The sequence below is a fragment of the Vulpes lagopus genome, chromosome 22 (assembly GCF_018345385.1).
Source record: "Vulpes lagopus strain Blue_001 chromosome 22, ASM1834538v1, whole genome shotgun sequence".
Lineage (NCBI taxonomy): Eukaryota > Metazoa > Chordata > Mammalia > Carnivora > Canidae > Vulpes > Vulpes lagopus.
The window spans coordinates 10,343,626-10,360,953 of NC_054845.1; the positions used below are offsets into that span (position 1 = coordinate 10,343,626).

A 17,328-nucleotide genomic window follows, 5' to 3' on the forward strand; every position below is an offset into this window, starting at 1 on the left:
CTCACTACCATCTTTTATTTTGAAAAACAGAATTTTCCTCATTTTTGGTATCTGGTGTTGCTTATGATTTATTTCAAGCAACGTGTTCTCACTAGAATATTACCTAAATTATGTACCCTTCTCAGGGCATCACATCTAGAGGCAGTGGTGTCCATCTGTCCCCCATTTGTGATGCTGATTTTGATTATTTGATGAAGATGTCTCATTTCTTCACTATACAGTTAGTTTTGTATAGTTACTATTTTTCCCTTGCAACTAATAAGCAAGAGGTGGGGAGATATTTTAAGACCATACAAATATCCTACTCTGTATCAAGAATTTCCCCTAGATCGATGGGTATGCACTGATGATTCTAATATGATTCAATATTTACTATGTTCATTGAAAAGCAATGATTTTCAAACTCCAGGATTTTCTCCACATTTGTAAGTCAGCACTCAGCATTCCGCTCTATACAAGAGCCCTCCTTCCTCCCCCCAGAGTTTTTTTTTTTTGTCCACTATTCCTAATTCTTCTCCCCACTCACTTTTTAAACTAGTTTTTTATATGCTCAGATACTTATGTGCATGTAGAAAATGCACACACACACACAGACACACAGAGGACTTTACTCTTTGCCGTAGAAATTCAATAGTTTGTAAGGGGTGTGGCTCAACCTTGGAATCTGAAATGCAGTTGTTTTGCTGACTTTGGACTCTGGCCATGGCCTGATGAAGATGGGGGTAGCTGAGTGTAGGAGGCTCTGGGAGGCAGCACCTCAGATTATATACCTTCTCCTAGACTCTCAGGGTTGAAAGGTGTCTTTCTTAATAGTAATCTAAGCAATCCTGTCGCTGAATAAAATGAAACTTGGTAAATCATACCATCTTTCATTTGCACCTGACAAGTTTTCTTATGTAAAAGAGCACTGCCAACCATTGCATTTATGAGAAGAAACTGTTTTTCAGGTAATATCCCCTAATTATTTAATTTAACATTAAAAACCAAATCAATGTTTCTGAGTGTGGCATAGGATTTTCTTAAGGAGAGTCACGTCTATTGAGGAGATGTAACAACAGCTTCCTTTTAAAGCTTTCTTGGACACTTGACCTGGGGCAGAGCCTGCATCTGTGTTACCTTTAATACCCTTTAAATTTTGACTACTTTCAGAACTAACTGGACAAACCCAGAAAACAGCTTGCCTGGCCCTTGGATGTTGCCAAAAGAAACTAGCATTTTCCAGGAAGGAAAAGGTAGCTTGGGGAAAGAATAGCCGGAAGTGTTCTGAAGAGTGAAACTGAAATTCTTTTGCATTTGTTTCTTCAAAGTTGGGGAATTCATATATTGTGCAGCCTAGGAGTGAGGCACTGCAGCTTTGGTCTGGCTTGAAGATAGTTTTTTATATGCTCAGATACTTATGTGCATGTAGAAAATGCACACACACACACAGACACACAGAGGACTTTACTCTTTGCCGTAGAAATTCTTTTGCCACCTCATGCCACCGGAAGCCTGGAGTGCTCTAGCAGGGAGGCATCCCTAGAGACTTGGGAACTTACCAGTCACCTCAAACAGGTCTCCTGGTGCTGTCCACCACGTAGACAGTGGCAGGGTTAGCCCCTGACCAGAACACCTTTGGGGCTTTCTGTTGCAGGCTGAGGGCAAGGGGTGTGGGGGTGGAGTGAATGAGGTGGGGGAATCATGCACAAAAGATGAGGCCCTAGGCTAGGTTTTAATTTTGTATTTAATGGTATAGAATGTTCATGTAGGACTGAAGTAAAAACTATCAAGAGAGTATACTCAGAGGGGACTACTTTACATTCCTGCCTCTCTTTCTCTCCCCCACCATAGACTGCAGTTTTTATGAGTTTATTTTTTATTTATCCTATTGTTACTTTTGAAAAAAACCCCAACCATGTCCCCCCTTTATTATCAAAAAGGCAGCCCATTAAAATACTATTCTTCACTTTACTTCCTTCATGTAACAGTATAATGCAGAGAAGTGTACAGAAATTGTCCTCTGCATCCTGTGGCCCTGCATGGGTGTACCACAGCTCTTTCATGCACTTCCTATCGGTGGACATCAGGATGATTTCTAGTCTTTAGTTATTCCAAATAATGCAATGAATGGATATCCTTGTGCATGTGTCATATTATATTTTTGTCACTGTGTCTTTGTGAACTTACTCCTTTGAAAGGAGAGAGTTGATTCTCTTTTAGTCACCCACTGCTGGCCTTTTGTATGGCTGGGGATAAAGTGTCACTCCTTCTCTGCATCAAGTCCACCTTTTTGGGCCTCATCCTAACTCTGTGAATTCCTTGCATTTCATTCATTTCCTGTTTCCTCAACAGAAGGGTGCCTGGCAAGATCAGCCCGTAGGGGGTAGTGGTAGATGCTTCTAATACATACACTTAATTACCTAACTTGGATCAGTATGGCAGGAATAGAAACATCTGATATATACTAAGCAATTTGAGGTGACTTGGGAGAAGGTTAACAAATTAGTGGAGAATTCATCTCTTTTCTCAATTCAGGCTTGGATTATACCAGGCTTTTCTCTGGGAGGATATAGAGGGCTGAGTGGTTTCTACTTAGACGCTGTGCACAACAGCGTCTGGGGAATGCAGGCAACTTCTCTCCCTCTACTCTTCAGACTTAGATCCTGCTCTGTAAGGAGTGATGGGAACACTTGGTAGGGCCAAAATCCATAAGCCAGCATGACAGAGCCGAATGCTGACTCTGTGGGAACATCTGGTGTGGTGTGGCTCCAGATGGTGCTTGTATTTTTCAGAGTGGGGTAGGCCAGAGGGAGGGACTTGGCATTGGTATGTTTAGCGCCCAGAATCCTTGCCCCAAAACCATGACTTGAGGAAAATATTCCAGAGTCTGTTACAGGGCTGAGTGGCTTATGGACAGGTTTTTGGTATAGTCTCTCTGTGAAACATAGTTTAGCAGAGGCCAGCTTACTGGTTTTTTTTTTCCCCTGGAAATTTATACTTCGGAGTCCAAACACTTTGCTTTCCGGAATCTCTGCTTTCTGCCTAAGTAGGGGATAGCACGATACAACGTTGATGAGTTACCGTTACTGAGCAGTTGTGTGCCAGGCACTGTTCTATGAGCTTTCTAGGGCTTATCTCATTGAACCCTTCGGTCACCTGGAGATAGGTGATTAGCCTCACTTAATGATGAGGAAGTGGAGACTCAAGAGGCCAAGTACTTTCCTGAAGGGTCATGTGACTAGAAAGGAGTGAAGCTGTGATCTGAACCCAGCAGTCTGACTCCAAGCTCCCCCCTCCAAAGACCCTTGCTCTACCACTGTATAGCTCCAGGAGCTCAGGCAATGGTTTCACTTCTCTGAACAGTAAGTTTCTTTTAGTTTTGCAATTCTGTGGTTTGGAAGTTTGGAGATTACTTCCCTGGAACATTATCGTCTCCTAAAGAGAGGAGGAATTTACAGGGGCTCTGTAGAACTGTGGTTTGGCTCCTTTTTGGTGTTTTCTATGGTCTGGGGATACTGGATTCACTCAGCCTGAGCTATGCACCCAGGGCTCACCCTTAACTGTAGTTAATAATTGACTCTGGCCTCAGAGACAAGGGCAGAGCTTGTTGGATTCTACTGAAAACTTGCTGGGTGTGGGAGAAGAAAAGCTTCAAGTTTCATTTTCCTGTACTGTCATGTGACAATGCATCAGTGGCTTCATCTCTGTGGTGGATTCTTATTTAGAGGAACCAAGGAGTTCATAAACCGAACATGTCAGAGCAGTGCAACCCTTAGCCAGGGCCAGAGATGTGACTGGGGCTGGGGACTGATTTTTACCCTGCTCAGATTGGGTCTCTGGGCTTCCCTTTTTTCCCCTCTTTCTGTTTCTTGGTATTCACCCGGCCACTCTATATGCAGTAACAGATAAATGCTGCCAAAGCCCACCCAAGCTCTCTGCCAGAAACACTTGAGCGGTCTCATGGGATCTTGACTTGCAAACCATCCTCTGTAAGGAAATAAGAATTTGGGGGACAGATATTGGAAGAGTCTGAGAACTTCTCTTTCTAGGCGATGGAGCAACCCTGGTCTCTGTGGAGATGCTGGAAGCATCCACTGGCCCTCTAACTTCTGAAACCAGCACAAAAGTTTAGACAGTTTCTTCAGATCTTCTCCAGCTAAGGTCCATCCCTGAATGACTTTGAGGGTTCAGAGCAATTTGTTTCTGTGATTCTTCTTCCTCTCTCTGGGATTATCTCAGTCCTTCCCACCTTTTTCTGAAACAATCAGAAGTGTGTTGACCTTTGGCTGTGGAGGCAGTGCTGGCATCATTATAGCCACACAGAGCCTTTAAATTATTTCTGGGTACAGTTTTCTTTTCTATTGACTGAAGCCACTTCTTTTCTACTTGAATCAAAGATATACCGTGTTTTTAAGAGATCATGTAGCCACACAGAGGCCCCACTGAAGCCAACTCAGCTTATTTGTAATCACATGCTGTTTACAGTAGCCTTCAAAAATAATTGCATGTATTTTAAAATTCTCACTGTGATTTCTACAAAAGAGATTTCTATTTTCAGGGGAGTCAGATCACTCCAGGACCTTACCATCTGAAAAGTGATAAGCATTCGATATATTTGTCTCATTAGATCCTTACTTAATGCTTTCTTCACCTTGCTAATCCAAAAAAGAAGATACTTTTGCATAAGCTCTTGATTTGCCAAAGTTAAAATACGTATTTTGTTACTTGGCACTGCTAATTGACAGTCTGCAGTCAAACCAAATGAAGTCTGATATTTAATCAGTACCTGGCATTCCACATTAGACTTAATTGATTAATTCCAGGCCAGTACCTGAATCTTAAGAAGTTTCAGCCATTGGTACTGATAAATGGAGTGGTTGGTTACTAACATTAAACCCTTAAAATGAGGATTCCCTAATAAGTGGTTCTATCTTTTCTTCTTTCAAGGAGACAAATGTGTACAGGATGGATCGGAAACACAGAGGCCATTGTGTTATTGTCAATAACCATACATTTGCCAAAATGCCAGATAGACCGGGGACTGATAAAGATGCTGGTAAGAAAATCTGGAATAGTATATCAAATGCAAGTTGGAGATCTTAAAATCACTTTTTTATTTTTACATTTTCTTTCTATAATTTTAATCTTCCATTTAAATGTAAGAATGCTGTCATAAATGCTTCTGGCCTCTTGGGAGTCCCTGGTGTCTTAGTCCACCCGGGCTGCTATAATGAAATACCATAAATTAGATGGCTTATAAATGACAAACACTTATTTCTGATGGTTCTGGAGGCTGGGAAGTCCAAGATCTAGGCTCTGACATTCTGATGCCTGGTGAGAACCTACTTCCTAGATGTTCCTTTGTGCTGCAACCTCACTTGGCAGAGGGCGTGAGGGAGGTTTCTGGGGTCTCCCTATAGGCTCTGCCTCAACTTAATCACCCCACAAAGGTCCCACTTCCTCATCCTCTAACTTTGGGTGTTAGGATTTCAACATATGAATTTTGAGGGGACACAGCTTTTTTTTTTAATTTAAATTTTAGGTGGTTAACATACAGTGCAATATTGGTTTCTGGAGTAGGATTTAGTGGTTCACCACTTGCATACAACAGCCAGTGCTCATCACAAGTGCCCTCTTTAATATGCATCACTCATCTGGCCCATCCCCCACCCATTTTCCTCCATCAACTCTTAGTTTGCTCTCTAGCATTTTTTGTTTTCTGGTTTTTTTTTTTTTTTTTTTTTTGCTCTCTAGCATTAAAAGTGTCTTATGACTTGTTTCCCTCTCCCCTTTTTTTCTTTCTCCCCTTCCCATATGTTCATCTGTTTTCTTAAATTCCACATATGAAAAAAATTCCACATATGAGTAAGATCTTATGGTATTTGTCTTTCTCTGACTTATTTCACTTAGCATAATACACTCCAACTCCATCCATGTTGTTGCAAATGGTAATAGTTCATTGTTTTTGTTGGATAAGTAATATTCCATGGTGTGTGTGTGTGTGTACACACCCCACTCCATCTTCTTTATCTGTTCATTAGTCAGCAGACATTTGGGTCCTCTCCATAGTTGGCTAATATTGATAATGCTGCTATAAACATTGGGTACATGTATCCCTTCGGATCTGTATTTTTGTATCCGTTGGGTAAATACCTGGTAGTGCAATTCTTGGACCATTAGGTAGCTCTATTTTTAACATTTTGAGGAACCTCCATACTCTCTCTGGAGAGAGTGGCTGCACTGATTTGCATTCCCACCAACAGTGTAAGAGGGCTCCCCATTTTCCCCATCCCTCTTGTTTTTGTGTTGTTAATTTTAGCCATTCTGACAGGTATGAGGTGGTATCTCATTGTGGTTTTGATTTGTATTTCCCTGATGACGAATGATGTTGAACATCTTTTCATGGGACACAAACATTTAGACCATAGAAGAGGTGTCACCAACCTGTTGAGTGACAAGAGTCCCTGACCATTTACAACTCCATGGTTTTGGGGGAAAGCATAGCACATCAGCTAGAGAAAAACTACATTTGAGCTCTGGTTCCACCGCTGACTAATTTGTGACTGTGGGAGAGTTCTGGGGCCTTGGCTTCCTTATCTGTGAAATAGGATGAAACTCAGGCTTCTGCGGACTCTCAGGACCATTGTGATAGCACTATAGGTAACTATAAGAAGGCAGGTAAATTGTAAAATTTTGTGGTTTTGAAAGTAAAAAATCAGCTTCAGGCTCTTTGCTGTGCAAATAGCATTACATGTTGTTTCATCCCTTCATTTTATTTCATTCCACTCAATTTCATTTCATTTTATTGTTTCCCCTTTCTTTCCTTTTTTTTACAGAGTGCTTGAGCCTTGTGTTTCAGTGGCTTGGGTTCAGTGTACATATATATAAAAATGTGACAAAAGGACATCTGGACGAGGTTCTGCAGGAATTTAAGTGTCATCCAGACCATGTTGATGGAGATTGCTTTGTGTTTTGTGTTTTGACCCATGGGAAATTTGGAGCTGTCTACTCTTCAGATGGGACCCTTGTTCCCATTCGGGAGATCATGTCTCATTTCACAGCTCAGAAATGCCCTGGTCTGGCTCATAAACCCAAACTCTTTTTTATCCAGGCCTGTCAAGGTAAAGAGATACAAACTCCTGTATCCATTGAAGCAGATGCTGTAAATCCTGAGCATGTATCCTCTTCCCTTAAGGATAGTATTCCCGATGATGCAGATTTCCTTCTTGGCCTGGCCACTGTCCCTGGCTATGTATCCTTTCGGCATGTGGAGAAAGGCAGCTGGTATATTCAGTCTCTGTGTAATCGTCTGAAGAGCTTGGTCCCAAGGTGAGAGTTTTGAGTTGTCCCATCCACCTACCTGTTTATCTGTCCATATGTCTATCTGTTTGTTTAGTTATTCATGCAACCACCCATGCATTCATCTGTCTATCCATCGATCCATTCATCCATCATCCATTCATCCATCTATCTACCCATCCATCCATTCATCCATCATCCATCCAAACATCTATCCATCCAACAAACCTGTATTGAACACCAGCATATAACTGGAAAGAAAGATACAGAATTTAAAGAAAAACACAGTCCCTGACCTCAAATTGCTCACAGTCTAGAGGGATAGAGAAACTAGATGGGGGAAGAACATCCCTTGCGGCAAACACACATGCCAAAGCATAGGTGTATGGGAGCACATAGAACTAGTACCTTCCCCAGATTTGAAGGATCAGGGGAAGCTTCTAGAGATGACAGATAGATGTTGGGTAAATAATTGGGGTGAAAGACATGCTGGACAGAGGGAACAGTATGAATAAAGGTAGGAGGGCCTTTTATTTGTGGCTTTCTCAGTGACTCATATTTACTGATTACTTGTGTCGTCTTTGGCATTATAATGTCTTTGATCTGCCATTGCTCTGACAACTTTTCCTTCTGTGTCTGCCACATGCTCCTTACCTGGTACTCTGGAAATGGGCCTTCACCATGGTTTAGCCCTGGACCCTATTTTCTGTCCTCTATAGCTCTTGGCAACGGTAGCTATCCCTGGAAGCCACTGGACCTCTGTGAAAATGTCTCCCAAATTGCCATCTCTGGTCCATTAATCTCTGAGTTTTTGGAGAGCAGAGTTGTTTCATTCAGCTTTATATACTCACACCTGACATGGATCTTATCTCTTGTTAGCTTGATAAATATTTGTTAGGCCAGTGACTGACTGGGTATATCTCATTCTTTGGGTCAGTCTTATATGTTTCTTGCAGCTTGTTGGAATCCCACCTTTGTGTTGCCCTTGGAGCCTGGTCCTGAATTCATCTACTTAGTTCTCTCCAGCAGCCTCCTACTCCTGAATCTCCATCTCTAGGAATGGTCCCAGTGGTCTTCTGGGATTTCAGAATTGGAAACTCAGGATTGGAATCTTGAATCAACTTTAGCTTTTCCCTCTTCTTCACTAATCCCTCCATCTCCCCGCCCTCCCCGCCTTCCCCATAGCCATTAAAGACCAATGTCCTGTGACTTCAGGGACAAGGCAGTATTTATCAAGGACTTATTACTATGTGCCTACTCTACTGGGTACTGAGCTAGGGATTCAGGGTACAGTTGTGAATGAGAGAGAATCTTTTCTCCATAGAGCTTATCATCCAGTGAGAGGAAGAGAGGTAATGAAAATGTAAGTGAGGGGCCCTTGGGTGGCACATTCGGTTAAGTGTTTGACCCTTGGTTTCAGCTCAGGTCATGCATAATCTTAGGGTCATGGGATTGAGCCCCGAGTCGGGCTCTGTACTCAGTGTGGAGTGTACTTAAGACTCCCTCTCCTTTTTCCCCTCACCCCCTTCAAATAAATAAATCTTTAAAAGACATGTGAGTGAATATTTAAATCAATAAGATACTTTCAGGAAGTGATACCTGCTATGAAGAAAGCAAAGAAGATAATACAGAGAATGGGGCAGGGAGCTACTTGAGAAGACTTCTTAGTAGAGGTGATATTTCAAGTGAGACTGAGGGATAGGAAGGAGTCAGTGTTGGGAAGAGCCAGTGGCAGAGGGAACAGCTGGTATGAGACAGGGTGCAAGGACAAAGAAACAGACAGGGCCTGCATTCCCACCTGAAAATAGCAATCATGATGAGGATAAGTAGTAGTAATACTAATGAGATTAAAAATGATGGTCAGGGGAATATGATAACCAGTGTTATGTGTTTTCCATAAAGCATCTCATTTACTTCTCATGCAGTCCCTAAAATGGGTACTCTTAGAGTCCTTATTTTAGGGCTTAGAAAATTGAGGCACAGTGAATTGTGCCTGTGGCGCACAATCAGCAAGGGATGGAGCCAGGCATGATTCACAATTGAGTTCCATCTCCAGAGAGCCTGTGCTTTGCTCTCGAGTATATGAATGGCCTACTCCTGGAACATTTTGGTAAATGCTAAATATCACTCAAGCCCAGACTTCTCATAGAGAAGACTCCTCTATGGAATCATCTCCCAGCAGGAAGTGCTCTTTTTCCACTGAACTTACAATGGAACTTTGTCCACTTTTTTTTTTTTAAAAGATTTTATTTATTTATTAGAGAGAGTGATGAGAGAGAGGGGGAGAGAGGAACCTAAGTAGACTCCTCACCAGTCAGGGAGCTTCATGTGGGACTCCATCCCAGGACCCTGGGATCATGACCTGAGCCAATGGCAGATGCTTAACTGACTGAGCCTTCTGGGGGCCACAAAAGAAGGGGATTTGTCCACTTTTTATATGGTGTTGACCTTCTGCCTTGTATTAGTGAATTTTGTGTATATGCCATACTTGGTACATGCTTCATGTCTGCATTTGAAGTGTTTAAGCTCAGGAACTGTGCCATGTGTATCTTTGTATCCCTCCTCAAACCAAGAATGGAGAGGGAATTATTAATAGTAGTGTCCCTCTCCATCTTCATCACCTACTTATCTATCTTTTTTTTTTTTTTTTTTCCTACTTATCTATCTATCTATCATCTATCATCTATCCACCAGTTTGGACGAGAAACTTGAAAAAATAATTAAATGCAAACATCCTTTGTGGATCAAGTGCCTTAGAATACAATATGTGAGGTCAGAAGAGCATGAGACTCTTTTAATTTACTTATTTTTTAGATTATTTATTTATTCATGAGAGACACAGGGAGAAAGGCAGAGACATAGGCAGAGGGAGAAGCAGGCTCCTTGCAGGAAACCTGATGTGGGACTCGATCCCAGGACCCCAGGATCATGACCTGAGCCAAAGGCAGATGCTCAACCATTAAGCCACTCAGGCACCCCAAGTGTGAAGCTCTTGATCTCAGGATCATGAGTTCAAGCCCCACATTCAGTGTAGATTGCTTAACAAAAAGAAAAAAAAGAATTAAAATGCAAGATGTGGCTGGGATAGTGTTCTTAAATGCTAAATATAGAACTGAACAGCTTCATTTGATTTTGCATCTCTTGTTTTAATTTTGACATAAGCATTTCTTTATATTTGGCAGAATTCCAGGGGGAATCTTGGCCTGTTAAACTGGGAAGAAGCCACATGGTTTAGGGTTCCTTGCTATGATGTGCTTTCTGTCTCCTGATTGAACATGTTTTTTTCTTATCTGCCTGCAGACATGAAGATATCTTATCCATCCTCACTGCCGTCAACAATGATGTGAGTCAACAAGCAGACAAACAAGGAACTATGAAACAAATGCCCCAACCTGCGTACACACTACGGAAGAAACTAGTATTCCCTGTGCCACAGAAAGAACTTTTATTGTAGTAGACAGTTTGACTCTTTGACTTGAAAGGAAGCTTGGTTCATCATTCCATTCTCCCGCCCGTCATAGGAATCAGAGATAGATGGGGAGCTGGCCTCTGTCTGTCCTCCTAACAATAGGAAATTCCCTATTTACTGACACAGGAAATTCTTTTTCTTTCTTCTTTTTGACAAGTCTGAATGTTAGAACACTTTCTTTATTGAAGCCTTGGACTATCGTCTTAGCTGGAGTTGTGTACCCTGAGAAATGCAACTGGTCTTGGTTTGTGCATCCCTGAAGTAAAGGGTGGAAGCAGGTACATTTTAAGATTAATTTGAGCTCTAAGAACCACTGTTTTTAGCTTCAACTGGGCTTCAGTTTCTTTTCTACATGAACACCCCTTGTTGTCATTCTGTGTCTCCTCTGCACGACTTTGCTTTGGACATTGGATGATGATAGAGATCATGCATGGTTCATTGACTTCTGCTCTCCCCTTCCTAAGGCTTTTCTTCTGCACATCTTCTTAGGTGAGAATTTGCTCTATACGACACGCACTTACCACTTGAGTGTAAGGAAGATATTCCTGCAGGAACTGTTTCTCTTGGGCCGAGAACATCCTTGCTCTAGGATGACTGTATGAAAAGAGACGCACTGAGCCACTATGGGAGCAGAGACTTTACCACCTGAGGTTAAATCCTGTGTCGGTCAGAACCTTTCAGATGCCGATGACGGAACACCCATGTCAAACCAACTAAAGCAGAGGAGGAAATATCTTGTTTCCTTCATCTGAAAAGGAAACACAGATGGGTAGTGCTGGCTGCACATGAGGCTCGAATCAGGATTCAATCTGCACCGTATAGCATGTCTCTCTTGGCCAAGGGTTCTCTTGGTGGTTGCACTGTGCTGACAGTGGTCAACAGCCCCTGCCTTGTTGCCCCAACACACTTGCTCCTCTGGCCCAAAGGATTGAGGAGAGAGGCAGCCAGAGTCTGAAGCTGTTCACAGGGAATGTTATTCAGTCCTTAATCAGATGGTTATTGGGCTGTGCCTTAGAGGGTGTGGTTCGATATGGAAGCCTTGATACTTTTTACATTAAGGTTTTGAATATCTTTATTTATGTGAACTTACTATTTTTTTCAATTTCAAGAGGAATTTTTTTCAGTTCCTGAAAGAGGGATGTTGAAAGTCCTGAACTTAAAGCCTTAATTTATAGATGCAGAATTTTTTTTTTTTTGAAAACAGGGAACTTTAGTATAAATAAGAGGTCCTGGGGGACAAGGAGGGTCCTGAGGGGCTTCCATAATTTAACACTCTTCAAAGGCACAAACAACAGCAGGGGTAGGGTGGGGGCCAGGGCGGGGATGGACCACCCCCACCCTGCCCACAGGATGAGGGGCACATTGCAGAGCTTGTGGGTGGGGGGCTTTTCCCCCAGGAGTGACCAGTCACATGCTGGGGACAGAGAAGAGGTGAACACTGATGTTTCAGAGGAAGGGGTCATTGTATTTGGCAGTGGGTGGGGACAAGGCTGAGGCCACATGGGCCACTACATTCTCCCAAGAGTCTGGGCCAGTCTGGAGGCAAACTGATTTGCTGCAGTCCTCCAGACAGTTATTGTTTACAGGATTTTATTTCCCACTTGAGTAAACCGGAATGTCAGAGGACATAACAGGGGTTTAGGAACATTTCCTTGTATATGCTGATGCTCGTGAAAGATCTAGGGAATGAAGAAAAATAACTCTCAGTGATGCCTGATTTTGTAATTATTAATGTGAAAGTTAAATTAATTTGTGGTATATTTGCTATGAGAAATATTCAGAAGTTTTTTTTTTTTTTTTTTAAATATAGTAGTTACATGGAATTGAATGTCAGGGTGATCTTCCAAAACCATTGTTTATACAAATCAAAGCTAACAGCTCGTGATTACAGTCTTTGTCCAATTAAATATCACAGATCACCTTTGGCCATTTCATAGTGCTTCTCTGCAAGTGAAGGATGACGTAGTATAAAGCAAAGAGCAAATAATCTGGAGGTAGAGGCCTAGGGTTTCCTTTTTGCCTGTGACTCCCTTACTCTGAGACATTAAATCAAGAAGGTTGTTTCTTGAGCCTATCTATAAAGTAGGAAAATATTACCTATTTAAGGTAAGGATTTAAGGGAATGTAAGATATATATCATACTGTAATACACTTTTAAGTAGCAGATGCCTAAAAGTGGCACTAACCAAAATGGAAATTGTTAGATTTAGTGGCAGATGCCTCTGGCACTAACCAAAATGGAAATTGTAGAGTTTGAGTTCCTTTGCATCTAATTCCAGCTGAATTTTGGCCACAAATCAATCCTAGAAATTCCCACTGATGTCCTGTGAGTGAAAGGCTGCTGCTTCCCTGACTGATCCACAGTGTTCCCAGCAGCAGCAGGCTGGCTCTTGGCTCTAAATCCTGCTGGACAAAACATTGCTAAGGAACCCTCCTTCATCAGCAGCATTTGGGGTTTGATGTTTAAGTCCTGGTCCTGTGGTCTGTTTCACACTTCTGTTGTACGGGAATTTGGTGCTTGTGCAAGGGTAAATTCTAGAATCAGGGAACTTGCCACGAGCTTTCTTTTCAGGGTTCTCCGGCAAGCACTTTAAGAGTCACTGGACATTGATGACTATAAGTCATGGGCCTGTGTGGACACCAGGAGTACACCCAGCATTCAGTCATTTCTCTTAAATGAAGTGTGTAAATGTGTGTCCCTTGTCTCTCTCTCTCTCTGTGTGTGTGTGTGTGTGTGTGTGTGTGTGTGTATGAAAATTTTGAGTGAAACACAGGAGGTGGTTTGATCACAGCTATTTGGCGGGTGGCTACAGCCATTGTCTGTCCAGACATTTATGAAAGAAATGTGTGGACTGAGTGAGGTTTCTATATATTTTGCCTAGTTTTGCTCAACCTACAAGAGCTGTAGTTAATTGTTTCTTTTCTGTTTTTTTTTTTTTCCCCTCAAAAGTTTGGTTTCTGCCAAACAAAATGAGGGCATGGAAATTTTTTAAAGTATACTGTGCAAATGTTAGCAGTTATGATGATATTACTGGTGGCGATTATTATTAGACATAATAGTCACCACAGATCCTATTGGCCTCTGCCGCAAGGCCTTACCACGCTAGTGGGCAGTTTTGATATTACCAGGGTTCCTCTTAGAGCCAGTGCTCAGGTAATGCAAACATACAAGCAGCTGGCACAATGTGGTTGCTGATCAATCAGAATGGAGTGCTACTGAACTGCAGCCCTTTATCAATGATCACAGGTCTCCACAGAGGTAGACCAAAAGAGAAGTTTACCTCATTTTGTAGATGACTTTTGAGCCAGAACTGTGTCATCACATCTTCCAGGTCAGATACTCTGAGTGATTTAGTCAAGTCAACTCAAATTGATTTAGTCAACTCTTAACCTAGAGTTGTTGGGTCCTTGGATACTTATGGATTTATTCTCAGGGTCTGTGAGTCCTCCACCTTTAGTCTGAAATGCTTTAATTCTTTTTTAGTGATAATCTTAAACATTAATGGAGGTGGGTCCTCGCTCGTTTGCATGATCATTTCATATTTGAGTACTGCCAAACAACTTTTATGCTCCTATCCTGGTGCCCACAAGAAGGAATGAACTTTTTTTTTTTTTTTTAAAGATTTTATTTATTTATTCATGAGAGACACACAGAGACATAGGCAGAGGGAGAATGAGGCTCCCTGCGGGGAGCCCAATGTGGGACTCCATCCCAGGATCCTGGGATCACCATCTGAGCTGAAGGCAGACGGTCAACTACTGAGCCACCCAAGTGCTCCAAGAAGTGATGACCTTTATATTGAACTTTTTAATGTAGCATGGATTAGGGTTCATGGCCTGAGGTCCTCAGATCTGTTGTCAGGTACCAGTGGTTAATCTATTTGAAACTTGTTTCAGTCCATCCTCTTAAGCCATGACAGACTTCTAGTCCACCATCACTCAACCCTTGCTTAACTCTCCATTGAGGGAACTCACACTCGCCAAAGGTCATGGATTTGGAGCTTGGAAGGACCCTAGAGAACCCATGATCCAGCCTTCAGAATGTCAGCTGACTCACTAAAGTTCAGTAGCTGTTAGTGGAGGATTTGCAATCCTGTATATCTCCTGCTTTGCAGTCTTGGCCACCTGATTTCACTGTGAGACAGCTTTAATTGTCCCTTTCCCTGTTGTGATTTGAACCTGCTTAGCTCTTACTGAAACCCATGGCCCCTCATTCTAAACTCTGGAGCCATACGAAACAATTGTAGCTGTCGTCCAGGGAAGCACCTGTTGCCTATGACAAGTTATTTAACTTTCTTTCTGGTAGGGTCTGGCTTTCCTCAGAAGCCTGCAGTTTGCTTTTAACTATGTGTTAAGAATCTCACATTTGTGGTAGCACTAATTTGTATCTTTAAACAGCAGCTACATTTCTGAAAATGGATCCCTTTTTAAAAAGTACTAGGGGAGGGCAGCCCAGGTGGCTCATCAGTTTAGCACTGCCTTCAGCCCAGGGTGTGATCCTGGAGACCCAGGATCGAGTCCCATGTCAGGCTCCCTGCATGGAGCGTGCTTGTGTCTCTGCCTCTCTCTCTCTCTCTCTCTCTCTCTCTGTGTCTCTCATGAATAAATAAATAAAATCTTTAAAAAAAGTACCAGGGAAATTCCTTGTTTAAAGACTGATTTGCCTATGTAAACAACCATTTTTTAAAAAAATATTTTATTTATTTATTCATGAGAGAGAGAGGCAAAGAAACAGGCAGAGGGAGAAGCAGACTCCCTGTGGGGAACCCGATGTGGGACTCGATCCCAGGACCCAGCATCATGACCTGAGTCAAAGGCAGATGCTCAACTGCTGAGCCACCCAGGCGTCCGTAAACAAGTATTTTGTGATGTAAGTTTTGCATATATGAAGTTTTAAAAGAGGATTTTTCTATTACAAATTTTAAATTGTATGAATTTTTACTTTTTTAACACTATTTTTGTACAGGTAATCTCTTTACATTGCTCAAAGAGAAGAAAATACAAAAAGGTATTCAGATCTTGCCTGCATTTCTGTCCATCAAATGCTCGATCGTCCCACCTCTGCACCCCAGAGATAATTTCAGAATTTCTTTTAAAAGATTTTATTTATTTTTTCATGAGAGACAGAGAGAGAGGCAGAGTCAGAGGTAGAGGGAGGAGGCTCCTTGCAGGGAGCCTGATGTGGGACTCGATCCCAGGACCTGGGATCATGACCTGAGCCAAAGGCAAACCGCTCAACCACTGATGCCTTGGGGCCATCCCAGGTGCCCCAAGGATTTCTTAATACAAATGCAAATACAGCAAATACAAATATATATGTGTTTTAAAGTAAGTGTTTCTTGAAACAAGTGTGTACATGTGAAACTTGCGTGTCTCATTTGGTCTCATTTTAAATGATTCTGGAAGATGCCTGAAAATTCCTGAGAATAACTTTATGAGAATAAAGTTTGTTTATTAAACAAACTCCTCCATTAAACAATAACTTTATGAGAATAACTTTATGAGCTTTGTGGACTGGGTAGTTGTAAATAATAGTAATTGACCAATAAATAAAAGGATTTTTTTTTTCCTTTTAACCTTTGTGCAAGATCTTGGATCTCTGGTTACATAGTAATATATGCACATTGTGGAATATTTAGGAAACAGAAGAACAAAGAAGAAAGTGAATTAATTTATGATTCCATTTTGGCATACACTTTCCCATTTTTTCACTCTACATTTGTCCCTGAGCTTTTCCCACCACCTTTACATCAGCCTAACCACCACGTCCTCCACGTGTTGCATCCAGTGACCTCTGTCATTACCAACGTCTGTACCTCCACCCACATCTCAGTTTCAGACGTGCCTCTCTCTGACAGCTGCCTCCTGCCATTCCATCTCACTTTCTCTAGGACTCTGCCCCCTACAGCCTTCAGTGCCACTGAAGTGTCAATCGTCCATTGACCCAGTCAGCCATCTTTGCAATGTCAACACCACCTCTCACTTCTTCCCTCCCTCTTTATCCAGCTGGAGTCCACCTATCATTAAACTCAACTCACTCTCTGCACCTAACCCTTGACACCCTTGCCTTTCCCCTCAGTCCTCCTCTTGGGGCAGAGTCCAAGCTCTGGTTGGACACCCATATGCCTACTTACCCCCACGTTTGTCCTAGAATTCCTGGTGGAGGCTGGTGTACAAATACACAGTGTTGCAGACCGGTCTCATTTAAAACCAATAACCATAAACTTCAAATAGGCTTTCATGGTTCTCAGAATCCTGTAACATTTCCCGGTTATGTCACCTTCTGCTTTCTCAGTCTATTTTACACTTTTTTTTTTTAACTCTGCAGACCTCTATTATCATCCTCCACTCTCCTCACTTTAAGTTGATGGTCTCACTGGCTTCACTAAGGGAAGAAATCAGGAAAGATTTCCACCTTCCACCACTGAGTCTCCTGAGCCACCTGCACCCTAACCCTATTTACTGCTTTCTGTCCTGTCAACAGTGGGCGCACCATCCGGTCTGTGCTTATCCCAAGAGCCGCCTTTCCTCTTGTGCAGGCTGGTCCCATCCTGCCCTCCTATGAGGACACCACTCTCAGC

At 42.2% G+C, this 17,328-nt stretch overlaps 1 protein-coding gene across 1 annotated transcript in view; it reads left to right on the forward strand.

Annotated features, from left to right (window-relative positions):
* The window catches only part of CASP10 (caspase 10), a 33,435-nt gene extending 17,112 nt beyond the window's left edge, over positions 1-16,323 (forward strand). Inside the window, exons 6-8 of the mRNA XM_041737649.1 lie at positions 4,927-5,035; positions 6,816-7,308; positions 10,579-16,323. Of these exons, the coding sequence (XP_041593583.1) occupies positions 4,927-5,035; positions 6,816-7,308; positions 10,579-10,732 (756 nt within the window). The 3' untranslated portion in view covers positions 10,733-16,323. The remainder of the gene's footprint in view (positions 1-4,926; positions 5,036-6,815; positions 7,309-10,578) is intronic.
* The last annotated feature ends 1,005 nt before the right edge of the window (positions 16,324-17,328 follow it).